General features: G+C 41.6%; 1 protein-coding gene across 1 annotated transcript in view; it reads right to left on the bottom strand.

Annotated features, from left to right (window-relative positions):
- The window catches only part of LOC8038369 (probable maltase-glucoamylase 2), a 38,992-nt gene extending 16,230 nt beyond the window's left edge, over positions 1 to 22,762 (bottom strand). Inside the window, exons 1-8 of the mRNA XM_029991449.2 lie at positions 22,484 to 22,762; positions 18,462 to 18,672; positions 15,959 to 16,107; positions 11,799 to 11,976; positions 8,658 to 8,748; positions 7,372 to 7,481; positions 6,689 to 6,817; positions 1,697 to 1,825 (exon numbers count right to left, since the gene is read on the bottom strand). Of these exons, the coding sequence (XP_029847309.2) occupies positions 1,697 to 1,825; positions 6,689 to 6,817; positions 7,372 to 7,481; positions 8,658 to 8,748; positions 11,799 to 11,976; positions 15,959 to 16,107; positions 18,462 to 18,672; positions 22,484 to 22,668 (1,182 nt within the window). The 5' untranslated portion in view covers positions 22,669 to 22,762. The remainder of the gene's footprint in view (positions 1 to 1,696; positions 1,826 to 6,688; positions 6,818 to 7,371; positions 7,482 to 8,657; positions 8,749 to 11,798; positions 11,977 to 15,958; positions 16,108 to 18,461; positions 18,673 to 22,483) is intronic.
- Between the last annotated feature and the right edge of the window lie 517 nt (positions 22,763 to 23,279).

Raw genomic sequence — 23,279 nt, 5'->3', positions numbered from 1 at the left:
TTTTCCTGTTCTTCAGGTTCATAAAGTATTCAGTTAGGCTTTTGATGCCTACACTCTAAAAGAAGTCCTTTCATTTACTTTCCCGCGCAACACTTGGAGAGCCAATCACCGCAACTTACGGAGGCAGCTCAGCGAATGACGATACCAAAATATCTGTTCAGACCAAAAAACGCAGTCTGAGTTGTGACATTAAGCAATGCAAGCGTGACGTTTTGCATTGCTCAATGTCACAAATAAGACTTCGTTTTTGGGTCGTAACAGATGTTTCGGCATCGTCATTCGGTGAGCTACGTCTGTAAGTTGCGGTGGTTGGCTCTCCGAGTGTTGTGCGGGAAAGTAGACGCACGGGCTTTTTTTAGAGTTAAGAGAGGAAACCACAGAAAACACTTGCCCGCAATTATTCATTTTGGAGCAATATACCCAAAACGCTTCAAACATATTACAAAAAAGGAAAATTTTCTTTTTTTACAAAAGTGGCGAATTTTAATGATAATAAATTGGTGTATGTCACCGTTATCCGACAGCCTCTATATTTACAAAAAAATATATCGGTGAGCTTTTTTTTTTTTTTTTTTTTGCAACCACCTGTATTGGAGTGAGCTTTTCTCTGATGAGCATTCCTCCGGGATTCGTATTTTTAATTGTCATAATATGTTGCCTTTACGCTAAAAGGTCCCCTTTCTCAGGAGTTCACAAGCCAGCCGAAATTATCTGAACGCATTTAGAGTATTTACCGTCAAGTTTATTATTACATAAGACGTTTCAATTTATTGGAATGCAATTACAAGACACTTTCTGCAGTTCCCCAATAAAGACGAGCCAGCTTTGTATTTTATTATATTTCAAGAGCTATAGCGCAACATATCACGCAGTAGCTTTCTTCTAAGCCATGCGCAACACATGCCTACCACAAAATGTCAGACGCCGGACATACGTCGCAGCACTCGACATTTATTAGTCATGTCATAAGTACTGAAAATGAACCCTTCACCACATTTCTTCAATGTGAATTACGTCCAGACAATGACGTAGGGCAAGACGATGTTTAACTCAAAAACGTCGCCTATGCAGAAATAGATCCCTTTCGAAAGTCTGCCTTATGTTAGATTATGTGGAATCCCTATACAATGGCATGTAGAAAGTCATCACAATTTTAATGGCTATACTTTAATGTCCTTAAAATCCGAGCACAAGAGATCAATAAATCAATCTCTAAAAGTTTTATTCAATAGTAACTCGATCAATAAATCGATCACCTTATTTCAGAGACGATAAATCGATCTCTAAAAGAAGGTGGATTACGGAAGCGAAACGCAAACGCCGCGTTACTTTCCTGAGAAAATATCGCATGTTATTTCACAACCTTCTTTCAGGTTCTTCAGCATTTATAAAACGTATTATAACTTCAAAATATGGTTCGAAACTTGAAATACATCTTCGACTTTGAAATGGGTATCACCTTTCAGCCATGAAACAGCTGGCATTAATTTTGTAACTCTCGCTTAATGAAATAAATTCACCAACAGCTGTGTATTAAAATCCATGTGCTAAAATAAGCAATATTTTCATCGATAACTGCCTTATAACAGGTCGCTAAAGTTTCGAACAGGCCACGTTTCAAGTCTACCAGAACTTATTGGAACGACAGCAGCCAACAAAACAGAACAAAAATATAAATCTGCACATGGCTACTCACGGCTCTTAAGTAGAGTCTCACGTCCGTAGTTTTGAGTTGTTCCCGGACCGCATGCATTTTTTTCGAAAGTCCGGAATCAGCGGCAGCATTCTCCACTCCGGTGTAGCCCCAATTTATATACACTGCTGACTTGAACGAGAAAATAAAATGATGACCTCAGAGTTGTTTTCTTGGAAACCACTCATTCCATTACGAAAACAAGGATCCCAGGACACTAAGGAGAAACCCAGCGTTATGCCTCGAGTAATACCGTATTTTCCGGGCTATATTCCGCACCCGGCGCATGGTCCTCAAGCCGTGTATAGTCCGCATATGGTGCTTAGTCGACACGAAAACCTTCTCATACACGGCACACCTTGACAAATGTCTGCATTCTTACCTAACAAAAAAGCTTGTATTACACATAAATCATCATTAACACACCCTTTAATTAACAAAATTCGTCACGTCTCGTCGTAATGAACCCTCTTGAAAAACGAAATTTCTGTATAGTCAGCACGCGTTGATAGTCCGCACTGCTTAACATTTCAACTTTCAAACATGTATAGTCTGCGGACTATAGCCCGGAAAATACGCCACTGCCCTTGTTTATTGCATTATTTTAGAAATTTTGCCCCGCTAAGTGTACTATACTTGAAAGATCCAACAGAGCACGTGTTGTAGAAATCATCAGTTAGGTAAACGAGTTTTGCAAAAATGTGTAATAATAAAAACATGGAGTTGAGTAGCACCACCACCTTCAAATTAACAGTAGAATGTGTCGCGGCTACTTTAAATATTGTTTGGTCTGCCCTTGTCCCTATTAATTTTATTTTTGTGTTTCAGACTATTTTACTTTAAGTCAAAATCTAAACTGGGTTGCTTGACGGGATTACTCAAAATACACACCATGCACTCAAATTACTATACGCTTAAATGAGGTTCTAATGTCTCGGTTCTCGTTAAGGCTTAATTGGTTTGAAATCACGGTTTGACTCTATAATTAAATGGCAACTCCGCTGAATTCCGAAAATATCGAGATAATGAGTGATTCCACATTAAAAAAGCACTAATAAATGGCACTGTGTCATTTGCTTTCCGAAAAAATGAAATATTTATGGTTAACTCTTGCCAAAAACATGTGTATCACGGGGTATGAGATGTCACGTGGTCCTCTAAACAACCACGGGCGGGATTGGAGCGGGACGGTGGGCCACCGTTGGGGCGGGCGTGTGCCAGGCGCAAGTGCCATCTGCACCGCACTCTTCCCCACGTTTTGGTGTTTACGATATTCAACGACGTCTGCACAAATGTGGCATCGATTTACGCACGTAGTGGGAACGAAACTCTGAGAGTCAATATTCACAAACGGCGAGAGTGCGACGACAACGGCGGTTGTGACACGGGAAACGGCGGTAACGGCGTTAACGGCCGGACAAACAAGAAGCGCTGCATTCTGCTGTCCACTCCTGCTCTGCAGACGTTGTTATCATCAGTGAAACTTGGCTAACTCCGGATATTGCAGATAGCGAATTAATCCTAAGTGACTCGTATTTTATCATCCGGAAAGATAGGATTGAGCGGCGGGGAGGGGGAGTGTTGATTGCTGTTAGAAGTACTTTGCATGTTGAAAAGTGTGATATAATATCAAGTTTTGAAGGTGTTTGGGTAAGGATTAGGACGCCTACTGTTTGTATTTTAGTAATCGCATGTTATAAGCCACCTGACTTGTCAGACTTCTCGCCATTACTTTATGATTGCTTAGAGACCCTTGCTCGTTCTTATCCAAATGATCTCATAGTTCTCTCCGGTGACTTTAACTACCCCGAAATAAAATGGCCGGTTGTTCCAAATGTCATATCTTTTGATGCATGGTATAAACTTTCAAAGCAAAGTCGGGATTTTGTTGATGTGATAAACGCCTTCTTTCTTTTTCAAATGGTTGACAAGCCAACTCGTAACTCTGCTTTCTTGGATCTTTTTTTCATTTCGGAGCCAGATTTTATAGCTTCGGTAAACTTTATGGAACCGCTCAGTGATCACACTTCCCTAAATGTTGAACTTGCTCTTCCTACGCAAAAGCACAGTCCGCTGGTAAAAGCTATTTATGATTACTCCAGGGCTAACGTCGATGACTTCTGTCGTAGCTTGCAATCTTTTTCAAGTATTTACATGGTTGGCTTTGACTCTAGGACAGTTCACGAAAACTGGAGATTATTCAAACAAAAGCTACTTGATCTATGTGATCAGTTTATTCCAAAAATAAATATACAGTCTTCTATTGAGAAACCCTGGTTTTCGAACCGCCTTAAACGACTACTGAATAAAAAGCGGAGACTATTTCAAACAGCTAAATTGTCTTTGTCCCCTTCTGCGTGGACAAAGTATGACGAATTCCAATTAGTATGGAAGACAGAGATACGTCGAGCGCAGAACAAGTTTTACAACGAAGACCTCCGCAACCTTATGACAGCTAACCCCAAAAAGTTCTGGAAAGCGGTTAACCCTAAGCAAGTGTCGAAGCCTCACCGATTCACTAATCCTGCGGGAGACGAGCTCGATGTGGGTGCAGTGTGCGAGGAATTCAGTCGTTTTTTTAGCGAGATGTTTTCTGAAGATATTTTCCCCTTACCAGAGCATTCGCCTAATTACGACATAGCCACACAAATGTGCCCAATCACTATGTCTGTGAGCGGAATTCAGAAACTAATAGAACATCTCCCAACAAATTCTGCCCCCGGTCCTGACAATATCACGACGAAGCTACTTAAGCTTAGCAAATGTGAATCTTCCGCAATCCTCTGTTCTATCTTTGAGCAATCCCTAACTAGTGGCCAAATACCTGCTGATTGGAAAAGGGCAAAAGTCACCCCGGTCTCTAAAATTGGTCAAAAGAATGAATTCACGAACTATCGACCCATCTCTCTGACGAGTGTTCCGAGTAAATTAATGGAACATGTTTTATTTTCAAATATCATGGATCACCTGTCAGCCAACAGCCTACTTTTTGTAAACCAGCACGGCTTCCGTCGGTCTCACTCTTGCGAATCCCAACTTTTTGAATTTGTAACTGATATACACAGTAACCTGCATTTTAAAACTGAGACGCATGCAATTTTTATTGACTTCCAAAAAGCATTCGATAAGGTGCCGCATCATCGACTAGTTCTAAAATTACGTGCTTTCCAAGTGGAGCCATTCGTGATAGACTGGATATCGAATTTTCTTTTTAATCGCTCGCAAAGTGTTTGTTATGATTACAAATCTTCATCCCATCAGAAAGTAAAATCGGGAGTGCCGCAGGGGACCGTGCTGGGTCCATTGCTCTTTTTTTTGTACGTGAATGATTTACCCGATAGTATTGTTTCAACCATCCGCTTGTACGCTGATGATTGTGTGGTGTATAGGAAAATATCTTGCATTAGTGATTGCATTCAACTTCAAAATGACCTGATTACCCTAGAAACATGGTGTAAAAAATGGCAAATGCAAATCAACATCCTAAAAACAAAATTCTTAAACTTCAACACTAAGCGAAGTGCCACAGTGTTTAGCTACTCTCTTTTTAATACACCCATTGAACATGTCCACACGTACAAATATCTCGGGGTTCATTTCACGTCAAACTTATCATGGGAAGCTCATATTAATCAGATCGTTGTAAAGGCAAACCAAAGCCTCGGTTTTTTGAGACGAACACTACATATGGCTAACCGGGAGACAAAACTCGTAGCTTACACTGCCCTTGTTCGCCCGCAGCTCGAGTATGCATCTACAACATGGAACCCCCACCAGGCTTACATAATTCAGAAATTAGAGTCGATCCAAAGCAGGGCAACTCGGTTCATTCTTAAAAACTATACACACACTAGCATTACTACGCTAAAAAAAGAACTCGGCCTTCCACTGCTCGCGGAAAGAAGGAAACTGACCAGACTAGTTTCATTGCACGCTTTGTATTATCTGGCCCCTTTAAAGAGAGAATTGTACTGTCCTGCGGCTCATCACATTTCTCCTCGTACAGACCATTCTCAGAAAGTTCATCTGGTAACACCAAGGACCAACCTTTTTAAATTCTCTCCACTGCAATTATCACTTTCAGAATGGAACTCTCTGCCAGAACATATTGTTACAATTCAAGACTCATCTGGATTCAGAGCTGCACTTGCTACTTTTCTCGATATTTAGCAACCTTTAATCCTGTTTTTTCCTTTCTTTGTTTGTTTTTGTTTGCTGCCAAAGCCCCCCCTTATGTAAAGCCCTACGGGCGCTTTAAGGGAACAATAAATGAAATGAAATGACTGCTCCCAGGAAGCTCGCAGCGCAGGCGCGTGACGCCAATCACGTGGACACCGCTGAGGGCCGAGAGGAAACGTTGCTGACGTCACCGGTTACGCTGGCCCGGAGAAGTAAAAACAAGCAAAAAATGGCCATGGTGATGACGTTTAGCTCAATCTTGACTACGTCAACGTCGTAACCTTGACTGTGCTGTTGGTTGCCCCTCAATTCGCCAGCTAGAGTCATCCGATTTCGGCAACTTGGCGCGTTACAAAGTTTGTCGGACCGCTCAAGAAACATTCAGACAGAACTACGTCGTAATATTTGACGTGTAGTCTTTATGGGTGATACTGCAGAGGACTGCATTGTTTTTTCATGAACAAAAATGAAGCGAAGTTGCCCTTTAAACATCAAAACAAACTTAGACGTCACGGGCCAAGGTACGAGTTCAATACTCTAGATTCATTTAGTTCTCTATGCTAACCCACGAGATTAACAATAATAAAGAAGCTGTGCACACATGAACCAGAACACGTGAAAAAAAATGGACAAAGACAGAGAATGCGTCAAAGAAAAAGGGGGGAAAAAACGAGGTGAACTTTGGGTCAAACTGAAGCTTAGGACCCAGCTGAATTATTATGCCATTTTAGCTCAGTATGTACTCTGAATTGTCAACATGCCAATCACTTTCGAGAGGCGAGACTTCACCTCCCTCTCCAACTACCAGCAGCTTACCATTTCAAAGACTCTTGTTTTGAGCTTCTGAACCAGGGACAACGCTGCGTTCGGACTGATATTGTTTCCTCTGAGAGCCAAATGGGGCCCCAATGCCCAAACAGGTAGAAACGCCGGTCGTCCGATCAACTATAATCAATGAAAAGAATCAATTGCACACTGACAGTTGGACAACCAACATCAGCTGTAAGCATGCACAAATACGAAACACTTAACATCAAACCTTATAAGTAAGGTCAGATACTGTAGTGACCGAGAGCTTAGGAAACGCCCAGATGCCTCATATCACCACTCTATAGCCAACCAGATTGCGACATCAGCCGATCATAACGCTGAAGAGCGATTTACGAAGCAAGAAACGCGGTCATGATTAGTCCTGAGCTTCTTAAGCCGTCAGTGGCTATAGTTAAGAATGCGCTCAGTTAACGCCACCATATTCCAGCCAAGGCATCGAATCGCTTTGTGGGCTATACCAGGAAAGGCAGTAACGATGACTAGTTGTGTGACGAGAGCGCGACGTTCGCCTCGATTGCGGACTATTTGCTCAAAGCGGAAGAGCAGTGGCAGGCAGTAGTGAGGGTCTGTGAGGAGTTTCTAGCGCATTCATAACTAGTACTTCACTGTAGACGTACGCACGTTCAAAGCAAAGAGTGTTCGCACGATAATATGAGTATCGACCGTACCTCTGTGAACTGACGAATGACGTCCTCTGGAGACTCGCCCAGAAAGAGGTGAAAATCCAAGATACCGCCGATCGTCCTAAATGTGGCCATAGACGGCTGCATTAGAACATCTGTAATAGTAACAGCCAAGATAAAACAATTATCACAAATAACACATAAATAAAAAACGACGCTCTGCATTTCTACTTCTAGTGCAGAGTGTTAACGGATCAGTACCTAATTTTTTTTTATAAGATAGATGTCTTAGATAGACAAGCTGGTTACTCCGCACCTGGCGTGCGGAGTAACCAGCTTGAGCACACAACAAACGATAGACACCACACAATACAATTCCGTAGTTTATAAGTAAAAAATAGTGAATGAAATATACTATTTCGTTAGCCTACACTTCATCGTGTATTCCTTGCAATAAGCTAGTAAATAAGCCTAAACTTATAAAGTTTCAAATTTCTACTTTCTCTTAGCTTGTCCGACGATTCTTATTCTCCAGAACAATACACATGTTAATATCAAAGCTTAATCTATCCAAAGGTAGTGTATTATAACATTCATTTACATGTGGCTGCTGCTACTCTTTAGCAATCGGCGAGTTACGAACCCTCGAGATACTCTAGTGTAGGTAGAAATTTGTCTCATCTTCTGCAAAGGGGACTTATTGTCCAGACAATAAGCGTAAATAAGCGAGAGCGTGATGCTCGTTTACATTGAAGTGGTTTTTATAGCCATGATCTCGAAGCACATTTATCAGCACATCTGGGCGTAGCAATTAGTTGCGCATGTTATAAACTTGGGCAAAACAGAAACAGAGTGCATACCATATAAATTTTCGCATCATACCTGCAAAGTTCTACATAATAATAATTAAGGTTCTGCTCTTCCCAATTACTATCAGATGAACACACATTTTTTGCTTCGTTCACTCAATATGGTCATCACGCCAAAAGTGTACTTTCCAAACTTGTTACCGGCCTACAGAATCTGACGTCACTGAATTACATTGAACAACGTCAATAACGTTTGCACAAAACTCACTCTTTGGACTCTCAGAGCAAGAATGCATAATAGCCAGGTGATTATTCCTCTTTTCGTTGACTTCAAAGATATAAGGTTTAGCTCCTCGTGAGTTTTTCTTATCTGTAACGTACCGACTAAGCGACTTGTTAATACAGTATTTTGTATATAAGACAAACAACAGAATTGGAGGCAAGCGATGATCGGGAGTAGTGCCGCGTCACTCGTCTTATAAGTGTCCTTATAAAGCGGTAGCCCAGCACCGACTCACCCACCCATAGGGTAGCTGGTGTTCAGAAATACTCCGTGCGCTCTGCCATCTTCCTCGACTACCATGTAGAAGGGATGCGCTCCAGAATGACTGTTCTGAAAGTGAAAGAGTAAAGTCAGATGCATGAGAATACAAATTTTGAACTCCATTCAAAAATTACCTTCGAAAGTTTTGTACCTCTAACAACTCACTAAAACATTTTGTATTTTTCTTTCTTCTTAAATCGTTTTCCTCCTCGTGACCATTATTTTAAAGCGTGAAATTCTCTTTAACGGGGACCTCTTCAATCAAAATTATGTACATCTGTACATTTTCCGCTACATTTAGCGTGGAAATTGACGCCTCGTGACCACGTGACGCATACACCAAGTGAAGAAATGAACGTCACGTGACCTATATGTCAATTCATTTTTTCTGCTCAATTTAGCGGGAAAGCTCATGTCTTGTGACCTAAGCGATAATTCGGCGGAAATCGACTTCACGTGACCCTTACAAAAATTTAGATTCTGCTCTAAATTTAGTGGGAAATTTAGGCCGCGAGACATACCAATACCCACTCCCCTTGTCTCTCCTTCCTTCCCTTTCTCCTCCCTTTCCATCTAATTCCAATTCCCTACCTCCCCCTCTCCCCCTTTCCTCTTCCTCTCTCCCCATCTTTCCCCCATTCCCCGCGGTGACCTCCCTCCTCATCTTCCATCCTTGGTAATGTCACACACCAACTCAGTTTCTCAGTTTCTATATTCTAATCCCCACCCTTCGCTTTTCCTTCTTATGTCAACCCCTCTCCTCGCCCTCCTATAGTACCCTCTCTCCCTGCCCAGTCGCCTTCGTTCCCCCTCTCCCCTTCCTAGTCAAGTGACACACCAATGCCGCTTTCTTATAATTGAAAAAAAACACGTGGGGTCTGTACTCCCAGAACGACTGTTTACTGTCTACTAAACATTTCAAACAATATTTCTCCTAAATACTGCATTTCAAGCATTATAGGACTTTAAATAGAAGGTCGCTGACAATTTTGGTCACCTTAATGCGGAGCGCAAGTTTGTCTGCTTCTTTTGCGCCAGAACGACGCCGAGCTCCGATTGAGCCAATCAGGGCTCGGCGTCGTTCTGACGTCATCACAACCCCTCAAAAGAAGCAGTCGAACTTGCTCACCTAATTAATATGGCTCAGATTATTAAACAATCGTGTTCGTTTGTCGAGTTATTTGTCAAAGAACGAACTGATGGGCTTATTGATGGCAGTCGGGAACTAAAGAAACAATAAGCACGTAGAACGAAGGACGACACAGCCGCAGCTTTGAACTAGAGTCCCTGACAACTTATGAAACGCAGAGTGTGGCCACTCATGTTCGCGCTTCTTGCTTCGGGATTCGTTATTCGGCATTTTTTATTGGCTCATGGCATCATGCCGCAATCTGATTGGCTGCTGCGCAGTAATAGGACACTCGGGACTCGCCAAACCCTGCGTCTTTTTTTTAGGGGTCAGCGGCTCCAGCGACATATACCGGGTGTTTTTGCGAAGACTTTCAAAAATCCTAAAAATTAGGGCGATTGAAAAAAAGAAGAAACTCTCTTCGGGAACAAGCTATCAGCCACGGCGGACGTCAGGAATTGCCAAAAACCTACTAATTAGCCAGATAGTTAATTAAAACTTGTTAATTAACTTTTTAATTAGTGGAAATAGACATATGATTCCAATTAGAAAATTGCTGAGCGTTATCGAAAACCACTAAATCAGTCATTTTTAGAAAGACTTTAAGCGCTTGAGAAGAGTAGTAGCGCACTAAAATTACCACTCGTGGAGCAGGTACAAGGCTGGGGCTAGATAAGAGGCGGAAAAATCGCGCGGGCGCCTTACCGCAACCGCTAGCCTTGTACCTGCTCCACGAGTGGTAACTTTAGTGCGCTACTACTCGTCTCACGCGCTCAAAGTCTTTCTGAAAATGACTGATTTAGTGGTTTTCGATAACGCTCAGCAACTTTCTAATTTGAACCATATGTCTATTTCCCCTAATTAAAAGGTTAATTAACAAGTTTTAATTAATTAGCTGGCTAGTTAGTAGGTTTTTGGCAATTCCTGACGTCCGCCGTGGCTGATAGCTTGTTCCCGAAGAGAGTTTCTTCTTTTTTCAATCGCCCTAATTTTTAGGATTTTTGAAAGTCTTCGCAAAAACACCCGGTATATATCATTTCCCACCACTCGTTACCTTCCCTTTTTTTTATCTGCCAGGTTGCGTACTCGTTGACACGTTTTGGGGAGCATTATAGGTGGAGAGTTGTCTTGGAGTCGTCTTGCTAGCGTTTCGTTAATGAAATCTAATCTTGGACTTCCTGATCTATTAACTCGAAGAAAATTTTCGCCTCTCTGTCTTTCAATAAATTTTCTTTTATAACCCATGCACCGTTGAAACAAGAACTTATTTCGCAGCCTTCATACCTCTCATCCCGCATTGATCACCAGTTCTAAGTGGCCATTCCTCACTTCAGCACAAATAGGTCTTTTTGACTCCTTCATCCTCAAAGCCTGCTCAGAGTGGAATCGGCGTCCTCCTTCCATTGCCTCCATTGAAGATTCTTCATCCTTAATACCCGCCATAACCGAAAATTTTTCTAATCCTGCACGTGTTTAATGTTTATATTTTTACTGCATACTGTACTGCTGTTGATGTATTTACTCCATGTACACTCCCCCTCTGTAATGCCCCACGGGCCCTGAGGGTATTCAAAATAAATGGATAAATGTTAATTTCTAGTTGAAAGATGTGCTTGTGTCGCCGCCTTGTTAAACGCGTGTATTATTTATTTATTTTTTGCACAAATCTTACCGAGATATTTTGTGGGCTCTACACCTGAAATTTTTTTTTGACAAACGCAAACTGATGACGGATTTATCTAATCTTTCAGTAAGTTGTATAAGCCTACTGTTAATAAAGCGCACTTATTCGGTTTTTTTTTCTATTATTGATTTTACGTAAAATATCTTGATCTTTATAATTACAACAAAATTCTTTGTCTGTTGTTCAATCTAAAACTAAATAGTACGAGCTCTCTGGATGTTTTTAAATTGCGTTCAAACTTAGTTTTGGGCAAGGAGGATCTTTTCCAAACAAAATGCGGTGGTCACAGGAAAGTACTGAGCTTACTGATTCGTCGTTCGGTGCCTTCTCTGTAAAGAATGATGTAACTCTCCAGTTCAGGTCGTTCTTGAGAGTTGACTTGGAGCCGGCGCCTCCGAGCCCGAATACATTTTCTGACGCTATTCGAGTCGATATCTGAAGAAACTGCTCCGCCAGAGCGGTTCCCGGTAACCTGGTGTCAAATCTGAAATATATGTTGTTCTTCTTTTTAATTCATAAGTTGTTTTGTAATATCATTCACAAGCGAGTCCCGAAGAGAAACATGTTGCCATAACTGGCATCGCCCAGTCATTCTTGAATGTCAAGGGGCGTCGCTGCGTCGTGCAATACAGCTTCTCCTCCCGATACCAGGTATCAAAAGGTCTAGCACTTTCACATAACTTTGCTGAAAATGCAGTAAGAAGGTTTTTGATGAATACAAGTGGTCAAAGATTAGGGGTTTATCTATTTCTGTAAAGTAATTGTTAAAAAGATGCCGGCAGAACCGAAAGGGATGAAATTAGTCCATGCTTGCTCTTTTGATCAGGAATTTTCTCTTGGATTGAAACGCCGCTACATGCCGCACGAATTGGCAAGGGGGGGGGGGGGGGGGGGGGTTCGTTTTGCTTGCTGCTTAGCGACCGATCAAGTGAGATAGCGCGAATTACTTTAACTCACAAGTCGATCTGTAAATGAGCAAAGCACTGAAATCAAAATATTCGACAGCAAATGCCATTGTACAACGGACACAAAATATGAACATTGTTTTGTTTTGGTTTTGTTCATTCGCTTAAGTTTTGAAAAACACTCTGCTTAAATTGGTAGATGTTTTGTTCCCTACTAAATCATGTGTGCAGCGAAGGAAAACTGCATAAACCTGGTGTGGAGACTAATAAACACGACTTTTGAAACAACCGTCAGGTTTTTATATCGCATGTGTGCTGGCGTGTTCCTTCATGGTTGACAGTAAAACATACAATAAAATGCTGAACATCGTTTGGTGATTTACGGTTCTCATAGTAGCAGGAAGAATAATGAACAGTAAGGGTTATATTCCATAACCAAGTGTTTTTTGTTTTTTTTTCGCGGACAGGCAGAGGTCATAAAGAATAATTATGTGTGCGTGTTGAGAAAGCGGGAGGTTAGTCAACTCCAATGGGTGCCTGGGGTCTCCCTGTAAGTGCGAAATTTCGCAAGATCTCTACAACTTCTGGACTGCACTTTTTAACGTACGTGCACCACACAGTAGTGATTGGCGACCACCACGCCGGTACGATGCTCATCCATATCAAAACGGGCAAGGAAGGATATTAAATTCAGGATCTCCGAGTAATAAAATGAGAGATTCAATTCGCGTGCTTCAAGCTGCGGTGCGTTGATTTGACACACTTGTCATTATTATCATTTGTCATATTATTATTATTAAAAAAATAATAATAATAAACGGGAAAATTAGGTAAAGGCGGTCTTCCGTGTCTTATATCGTGTACAACGCAAGACGACTTTTGTTTCTGAAAGAGAGCCTTGTTTTGGCGGCAGGTCGTCATATACCGGCTGCTGGAACTTTGAGCCGCTGCTTAAGATACAGATATCGGTTATCAAGAAAAAAACACCGCACCACACCAGGATGCCCTTCTGATAAAAGCAATAAGATTCCTCAGTGACGAAGTCTCACCTTCTCCATTGTTTCTTTATCACTAACAGCACTCGTGCCGAAGGACATTCGCGAGACCGGAACGGCTGGTGCTATGGGTTGTTTCAACTTAAAATGGACCACAGCGTTCGCCACGAGCCATCCCAGTCAATCCAGGCCTGTGAGGGCATCACGTGACTGCGTGGGCTTGCGAGTCACGTGACTGCCACGCGGCATTAAATCGTCTCCGGAATTGCTCGTAGCGTCATCTTCAATTCACGTAAGATTAAAAGTACAGCTGCAGACAGAACTGCGCATTTAATATTAACATGCTCAAAGAAGATTCAAGAAGATAAATGAGGCACCCTTCTGATTGAGGCGGGTAGAATGAACTTAAAAGGGAGTCTCATGGAATCCTAAAATTGGTGTCTCACCTCTTTTACGATTCCATAAATCTCTTAAGGAAACGTCTGGGCAACTCTGACGCTTCCAGACGACTCCTTATAAAATGATAGTTCGCACTACATGTTCACCAATAAAGCGTAAAGCTTCGATAACAGTCTAAAAGAAACATGTGAACGAAAAGGCTCATTTCAAAGCCCTGTTTCGCTCTGAGTACGTATGACGCAATATGGCAGAAGATATATTCCAATGTCTCCTGCAATATCAAATACTTCTGGCGTTTTGGGAATTATAGTTAAATTTACTTTTAAACAAACCGATTTAGGATTGCGTTTAGCGAGTGAACCCTGGAGAAGTAATGTCTCCTAAAAGTATTGGTTATATAAAGACAGCCAGAGTGCCTTAGGTATCTGGTATTGCAGTGCGCTTTTATAACAATGAACCTCAGGCCACCTTAAACTTTAAAAAAATATATATTTCTCCAGGTAGAGTTTAAATTATTTATTGCGAGTTTTTCCTACATCATTTGTGAGAGCGAGAAGACTTAAGTGCATTACGTGGTTAGAAGTTTTTTGTTTTTTTTTTACTTTTTGTGCTGTGTTATTAAAGATCCCCTTCGTATGCCATCATGAACTAGTTCCTACTTGTCATGCAAACTGTTTGTCCAAAACTCTATTCAGTGAAAGACTGACACTGGAGATACTGGAGAAGTTTCGTGTCCTCGAGGAAAGTATTGACCTCTACATTACTCGCACGTTCTATCAGCTAACTATAGGAATGCACTTTGGTGCCTAAGCTTTTACGTCAATCGTCAGCCACGAGTGCATTTGACTCTTTCTTTTCCTGTGGCACTAGCCCCTGTTGCTACCGCTTGGAACGGTGGCCAGTCCTCCCCATGTACGGTAAGGGAACAATTATATCGCTTGTTATCTTGTCCTTCAGTGGCAAGATTATCGGCAAAATATTGTCCTCGAGGTACACATGGTAACCTAGATATAAGCTAAGAGCAGCAAACAAGGTCGTTTTGTGAATTTTAGATTCAAGAACAAAACATTTAAAAAAACGGGCCCTAGTAATTAAATGCTGGCTTAGCAATATCCCATGAAACGTATATCGGTGTGAACCAACTTTTAAGTGCGAGTATTCGTGTTTGAATATCTGTGTCACGTGAAAAAATGTATTCATTTGTTTCATTATATTTTAAAATACCGCTGAACTTTTTAAAGTGCCAGGAATTTAATTTTTGCCTAAAGTGCTACCCGATTTTTTATAATGGAATATAATAACATATGCTTGTTCCGATCCTTCTAATAATATGTTACGCTTTATATTGCAAAACGATGTTTCGGACATAACATGATGATTTATTTTTCTTTTCTCTAACGCTAACAAGAGCAACACGAAAGAAAAGTTCAGGTAATTGTGATATGGTGTATAGTTGTCCAATGATTTGTGTCTTCTTCTGAGAGAAATTGAAGCTACTTTGATACATAGTGATCACAAGCAACATTTTCGTGATTGATTTTTCAATACATCCATCATAATAGCAATGGAATATTCACTGCCATTTTATTACGAGACAAAAAGGCCTAACGTATATTTTGTAGCGTACTCGTACTAAAATGCTTCTATGTATTTTGTGTAAATGGCTAAGTTGAATCACCAGAACAAATTGAGCTGCTTGTCACCATTTAATTTGCTCAACTGATCTCTGGTCATTTTACTCTGATATTTACTGCACCAAGTCATGGAACGCGAATAGTGACGCATAATCATACATAAATAAATACCAGTGATACTTGCATTAAGTATGTGCCATATTATTAAACAAATGAAAGCAGCAAAACCGACCATAAAATCGTTCATTGCGGGTGCACCCAAAACAAATGTATTTTAGAAAAACTGGGATCTTCATTTCACGCGCAGTCATTTGTTATGAACGGAGCGTCAAACACCAGTTGGTAATTAGTCCAGAAATTCAAAAAAATAAAAAAGTGGCCAAAACGAATCATTCCGCAGGAGAAGTCAAACAATATAAGTGCTAAAGACAATTCCGGCTCAGTGTATCACAACAATTAAAACGTAATAAATCTGCGCTTCCAGCTCGGAGCTCACCATAACCAAAAGGAAAATATCGTTCTGCAGCACTTACAAGATTTTCCCGTTGTCTCTGCGAGTCACAACGACGCCGAAGGTTTCTCCCCGTTCGCTGTACGACAGGGTGTACTTCCTCGTTTTTTCCGATGTACTTTTGCGTTGTGCCATGGGCCGTCGTTCCAATTTAACGTTCGCTGGTGCCACCTAAACCAACGAACATACGACAATGTAGATTATAGAGCGTTTGATGCACTTTCACTTTCTTGCGACTAGTTCAATTTATATAACCAAACTATTTCGCCTTATATTATTCGTATTAAGTACTTTGTTAAGTTCTTGTTCGCATACAGCTATTATCCCCTATTATTATCAGCATTGGGGTGTGCTATCGAAATGATAAGAGAACTTTTAGTGCGCTTTTTGTTTCAGTGGTGAGATCCGCGTGTCTATCCAGTCTGGTAAATATTATGTACATACTGGAAAAATTTTGAATATAGTGTTATTCAACTAACCACATCGTATAAGTATACGCTCCCAAGTGTTGCGTAGAAGTAAATAATTAGATAAACTTCTACTGTATTACTTTTGGCTAAGGTGTACCTTAACCATGGTAAAAAATATCTCTACAATATCACTATGACAAATTGCGATCGCTTTCCGTATATTCTAATTTTTTAAGGAATTCACTCATCACTTTTAAGGGATGTAATGTTGAAGTTCCAATCTTACCTCTACTCAGCAATGTTAGGGCGGTCTGTCCTTCAACTTGTCCTTATTAGCGTGAGAATTCCGTTCATATTACGTGTGTAATTAAGAATTACAGTGAGATAAAAATTAAGACTGCGTCCTCCTACACCCTCATTACAGCCAGACCGTTCCCCCATGATCCACAAATAGTCAGCTGCTGAGGGGCACGTCGTGCTAACGCCCCTCAACTCGCCATGGCCTGGCTTTCCTGGTTGGTCCGCGGAAGAGTTCACTGCCATGGCTAGTACTGGGTGGTGTTTATTTGACGCATTCTTTACTTAAACCCCACTACAGTAAGTAACTTACCATGTTAGAACCTTACAAACAAAATAAAATTCAGGACACTCTTATTTCACGCCATGAACCACCAAGCAAATGTTCTTGAGGTAGACGCTCGCTTTTATTTTTGGTGTGCTGCTCCTGAAATGTATCTGCTCTAAATTTACAAGCACGTTTTATTTCGTCATCAGAACGTAAGGGGTTTCCTTATCGTGTTTTATAGCTTCCGTATCCGAATGTGCCCCAGTTATTGTGTTTTATGGCATGTTATACGCAAATAACTGTAGGCGTTATCGGTGCTAAGAAAAGAAGCTTTCTTTTCCTTCACGATCTACCGCGTGCACGACTTGGGTTACGCTCGCGCGACGTATACAAATGGGCACGCGATAGCGCAAATGATGTGCTGCGTGAAAACCCCTCTGATAGTGATAAACTCGTAGATTTTCTTCCGCAAAACGTTTGTGGAAAGACATTTATGAACGCGCGTTGGAAATTTGTCTTATTTATTTAATAAAGGTGTTAATCAAGTCAGTGCATAAAAGATATGGTGTCAGAGGTCTTTAAGTACACCTCTACGTTTCAATGCATAATATACATTCAAAATATACGAATCAGGCGGCATGTACACGGTATTGTACGGTGAATCTAATACTCACATTTGCTATGAAAAAAACCGCTCTTAACAGGCACTAATCCCCCCTCTAAAAGAAAACATTTTCGGCGATAATAATAATACACATTAAACGATTCTGAAACTAGCTTTTATATGTTTCGGAATTGCGTCTAACATAAACCATGTATCGTGATAGTGGGCAAAACACTTGTATTTATTTTGCTACCTTGGGGGGGTTGGGGGGGGGGGGGGTGGAATGTACTTTATTTGGTACATACGTGCGGGAGTTTGGTGTCTTTAGAACAGACTATGAAGCACTTCTTCTTCGGGTCGATTTTAAGATATTGTGCTTGTTTCATAATTTATCCAGAGGGTGGCCAAACAGATAGGGCGAGGGACCAGACTTGTGTTGTTGTTTATTTCTATCATTTCAGTTGGTGGCCACAGCGAATTCACTCATAAAGCAGTTGAACGTTATGTTTGTGTACTGTGTGTCCCCTCGTACGCGAAACAAGCACCCTAAAGTTTGGCTCGAATGACGTCGTCTGTTAGGACCGTACGCTTGTCTTGATCTTACCACCTTCATCGTTGAGAAGAGTGCCTCACAAGGTGCCACCGTACGTACTCCAGCTTCCAGGTGCCTACGTGCACCAGGAAGCCGCGATCCGCACTTGGACTTTCAAAGGGCCGCGAGCCGCACTTTGGCCAACTAGCTCTGATCTATCCTAACTGAAAATGTTACTCGCGACAAAAATATTGCGCTAAAAGCTATATCCTTATATTATTATTTGTTGCCTTTTAGGAGAGCCGGAGAGGGTTCCCAATTATTTTGTAACATACGTGTCCTATTTAGACACCTATTTATTTTAGATCAGTGTACGTCCTTTTGAGCAACCCCAATATACGTATCATTACTGACCTGCAACCTGAGACTGGTGTCCGTCTCGTAGGAGACGCTGAAAAGGACGTCGTTAAACTCTCCTCCAAACAAAGGTGGGGTCGCTTTTCTGCGAAGCCTAATGCTGAATCCTCCATCGCCTTGCTCGGTCACATCGCCAAGTTGTTCATAGCCGTAGCCTTCGGGGAAGAAACAAACGGGCAAGTGTCCATCCGTGACTACGTACTTGCACCTGCAACGCAACATTAACAGTTATTGTATTTAATGGTCGCTCGTCACGTCAACAGACATAAAACCGGCTCAGACGTTTGCGTTTGAGCGTTACCGAGAGTCGTGCCCGCTTGTGACCGCTTGCGAAGAAGAAAACACACTTGTCCACTAGCGCCATCTATCAAGTGGCCTTGAAACACTTCCCACCTGAGTGTATATCTCCTAAATATTTGAGCATAATTTTAAACGGGAAACGTTCTTTGTCTAGGTGTTCGGAATTTCGTGAAGCCCAGACAAAAGCGTGGCCGCAAGGCTCGACATTGATTGGTTGACGGGTGAAAGAGGAGGAGTGGGTTGCTCTACGCTGATTGGTTAACATATCATGTGACCAGATGGGTAGGCGAGGAGGAGCTCGACCACCTGTGTGCACTGATGGAGAAAAGCTCGAGACTATAAAAAGCTCAGGAAGATCGCCAGGTTGATCGGCCCGATTAGCGGTAGTATCGCTTCATCCTAGAAACAACTATCAAGCGTACACATGGCACGCGTTAAACTATCAGATGAAAAGTGCCGAGAACGTATGCGTCTGGCGTGTTGGAAACTCAAGAGTATCGCTAAACGTTTGCGACGCCAGAATGTTTCACGTATGCAACACAATTACCTAACGATTTGCCGTAAACTTTTCACCGTGGGTTTTAAATAATTCTGACACCGTTAAAACCGACCATTCCTCCTAGTCAGTGCGTAAATTCGATCTTACAAATAGGGAGAAATCTTCAGTCTAGATCTACGCAGATTGGAAATGTTCCAGGGCTGCTTGATAGATGGCGTCAGTGTGCTAGTGGGTTCTCGATTGTCGTAAGCGGTAACGAGTGAAAACATTGCGAACGGTCAGACTCAATCTGAAGTGGATAAATCAATCTTTACGACAACCCGGAAATTATGCCGTTCCAAAAAAGGTTTGCACGTAATCAATCACGAAGTATACCGGGTGTTTCAGTGAAGACTGACAAAATTCCTTAGTGTATTCGAGGTAAAACCCCAATTTTTTCGGGACCGCATTACTCGTGGTGGCGGACGTCAGAGAAAGCGCGATACTTACTAATTATTGTCGCTAATTAACTAGATATGACTTTTTAATTAGTGAAAATAGACATAGTTCCAATTAGAAACTTGTTACGTGTCATTTAAAACCACTAAATCAGCAATTTTGAGAAAGACACGAGCGCGTGAGAAGCGTAGTAGTGCGCTAAAGTTACCACTCGTGGAGCAGGTACAAGGTTGGGGCTGTCATAGGAGACAAAACGAAATCGCGGAGGCGCCTTATCGCACCCGCTAGCGGTGTACCTGCAGCACGAGTGACAACTATAGTGCACTACTACGCCTCTCACGCGCTCAAAGTCTTTCTGAAGATTACTGATTTGGTTAATTTCGATGACGCTCAGGAAGGTTATAATTATAACCTTATTTTTATATTCACTAATAGAAACGTTAATTAGTCATCTCTGATGCATTAGCGAACTAATTAGTAAGTATCGCGCATTTTATGACATCCGACACCACCAGTAATGCGGTCCGGAAAAAATAATCTATTTACCTGGAATACATTAATTGCAGTTTTTTTTTTTTTTTTTCTCTGAAACACCAGTATATTTTGTTTTATTTGTGGTCACCGAACCCGAGTTGTCTTTGGGGAAATTGTATAAATCTAGGAACTCAAGTACATTTTAGCGCTCAAAACACAAGGACACAAAGACGAGAATCAGACACCACAGTGCGCTACTAACAACTGATTTTATTACATGAAACGTCACTTATATATCATCCATGTTTCTGATATTGCCCCGTCACTAGCCAACCCGATGCCAGGCCGCGTCATTGAGGAAGGCACGTTCCTTGTCAAGTAGATCAATTGAGGCTGATTGAGGAAATTATCGGGACGGTCATCTGTCTGATCATTGTCAAAGCTGCAAGTTTGTGCCGTTGTTTTCAGAGTGCAAGATTCTGGTGAGCCACAAGGAAAAAACTGAGGGAAATAGTCGAGGCAGATGAGATTAAGAAGGGTGGGGCAGCACGTGTCAGCGTGGCCTCAATTGATCTACTTGACAAGGGACGTGCCTTCCTCAATGACGCGGTCTGGCATCGAGTTGGCTAGTGACAGGGAAATATCAGAAACACGGATGGTATCTAAGTGAAGTTTCATGTAATAAAATCAGCTGTTAGTAGCGTACTGTGGTGTCTGATTCTCGTCTTTGTGTCCCTGTGTTTTGAGTGCTAAAATGTATTCCAAGTTCCAAAACCAACTAGCCGAACAATCAATTCTAGAAACTGAGATATATGTGCATATAGTGCCTAGTAATACCACATTAAACATATCAACATTAAGCTTGTGAGACAGCTTTTCTACAGATATAAATAAAACAAATTGATGCGAAAAGCACTGTGTCGACACATCTTTGTTCGCTGCTCAATGGCAGCTGTCTGCAACGTGCAGGAGGTAATCTTTACCTGGTTAACTATATATGCAAATACTAACAAGTCTGTATCACCCGTAAGAAATAAAAACGTTGTCGTGCGTATCTTAATTGAAACTGGATCGCACAGAAATTATTAAATGAGATAAAAGAAAAATGTTTACTTGGAACACTCCCTCAAATTTATAAAAGAAACACTGATTGTCACATTTGTTTCAAATAATTAAACTGCGCAATTATTGAAGCATGACTACATTTCGTTTCAGTTTAACTCCAGACGCAGACAGCACATCGAGCTAATCGGACCAATCAGCGTCAAGGGCACAAGTCACTATACCTTTTTTTGTTCATGATTGGTTCAACGAAAATAGACCACGATGTTCGATTGGTCCCATGAGATCGTAGCGTTGACTGCGTTTGCACTTAAGATAAAACAAAGTCCTAGTAAATCTTCATTCTCCCCATGAAACGTCTGAGAATAGCTACAAACGCGTGTGTAGCTATTATTTATTATTTATATTTTGCCAAAGCGTGATTCTGAGTGCTTTTCTGCCGATATCCTTGTTTACTAAAGCTTTCTTAATGAATCTCGTTTTTGATGTACGTCTTAACAAACCCCCCTCGCCACTTGCAACATCATGACCTACTGCACTCTCTGTTGAATAGAAACAAAATAGCTTTTGATAACGTCTGAGCCTTACTTAGTATAAGTGTCGTTCGCTTAATTAAAAAATATGTCGACTGATAAATCGTGGGACTGTCCTCTGTAAAATGTGCTGGAATGCTGCGTACACCCCTAAGCTTCCACTTCCGTAAATTTTTAAGTTCGACTTGGTTTCCTTAACAAACAAACAACACGAAAATAGCGAGAAACCATCATAATGCATTTTGTTATTTAAGATGGATGCCGGCAAACTTTAGTACCCACTCTTGCGACATTCATGGCCTATTTTCCAATGAACGCGGAGCAAAATATTCGCAACAGTTTGTTGCAGGTTAACAAAAAAAAGGCCAAGCCCCTCCTACAAAGCTCTTTGCTCACTACGTAAAAGTGCTAAAAAAAAGAGACAAAGAGTAGGAATGGACACACGGAAGGCTGCCATCTTTGTTCCCACTGCTACTCTTTGCCCTACTCGCCAACTTTTTGTCCCTTGTGTTTTTTGCGCTTTTAAGTAATAATTACGTACCAAATAACTAACGTGCACATTCTCTGTGCTCACCATGATTGTTGACTTCTTTCCCTCCACTCACCTCCTCCCCGATTTTCTTAACCTGCAACATGCTATAGATCGAACTGGCACATGTCCCTTAGAGCTTTGAATTTTTTAAAGCACCAAAGACCAGCCTCGCCACACTTACCCTCGCTGTAGACATTTGGTGTAGTTCAGCCCCGCGTGATCCAAGTTGCAGTCAATCCGGAGCGGAAACCGCCACTTGTAGAAGCACTCGACGTAGACCACAATTGCCACCATGGTCGCCATGAGTACGACGAGACACGTGCCGATAAATAGCCACAAATAACTTCCGCACCCCTCGCGTTCCATGTCGTCTTTTGGATTGCCCGTCGTTAAAAGGTCCTGGCTACTCTCCTGTACCTGGCCACTGGGAGCTCGGGCCCGCGACAGTGAGTATGAGTACTTTCGCGACGCCATCCTGAGTCCCTCTTTCTTTTTCCGGCGAATCTGCGTGAGGAAGAAAATATTGAAGGGTAGAGACCACTCCAAAAATCGCGCTTCCATATGTTTTTACTGGGCTCTTCTTAGCGTTTCGAGTACGCGAAGTACCTCCTCTTTGCGTAATATCCCCACGCCAAGCAGACGTTGTGATTCAACATTTTGCGTCTGTGTGATGAGCGTAGAAAGAGTGTATATGCGGTATTAACCAAACGCCATAAATGAGCGCGTTGTTCAGAGCACATTTTCAAAACTAGCTTATTTTATCGTTTGACACGAAAAAAAGAAAAGTCCTGATTGTGCGGAATGAAAGTTCCTGCGAGTGCTGTAGGACGTAAAAAGAACAAGGGTTGAGGTGGACAAGATACGCATTGTTTAACCTTTATCCAAATAAAGAACGAACTTCCGAATACTTTCCAAGATGTTTTGAGGTACATATTTGGAATATGTGTATGGCTTTGACTTTCTTAGGAACAATAGCT

Source organism: Ixodes scapularis, unplaced genomic scaffold, assembly GCF_016920785.2.
Source record: "Ixodes scapularis isolate PalLabHiFi unplaced genomic scaffold, ASM1692078v2 PGA_scaffold1__304_contigs__length_218370807, whole genome shotgun sequence".
Lineage (NCBI taxonomy): Eukaryota > Metazoa > Arthropoda > Arachnida > Ixodida > Ixodidae > Ixodes > Ixodes scapularis.
The sequence above is the reverse complement of the archived record's forward strand: the minus strand, read 5'-3'. Positions and strand labels throughout refer to the sequence as shown.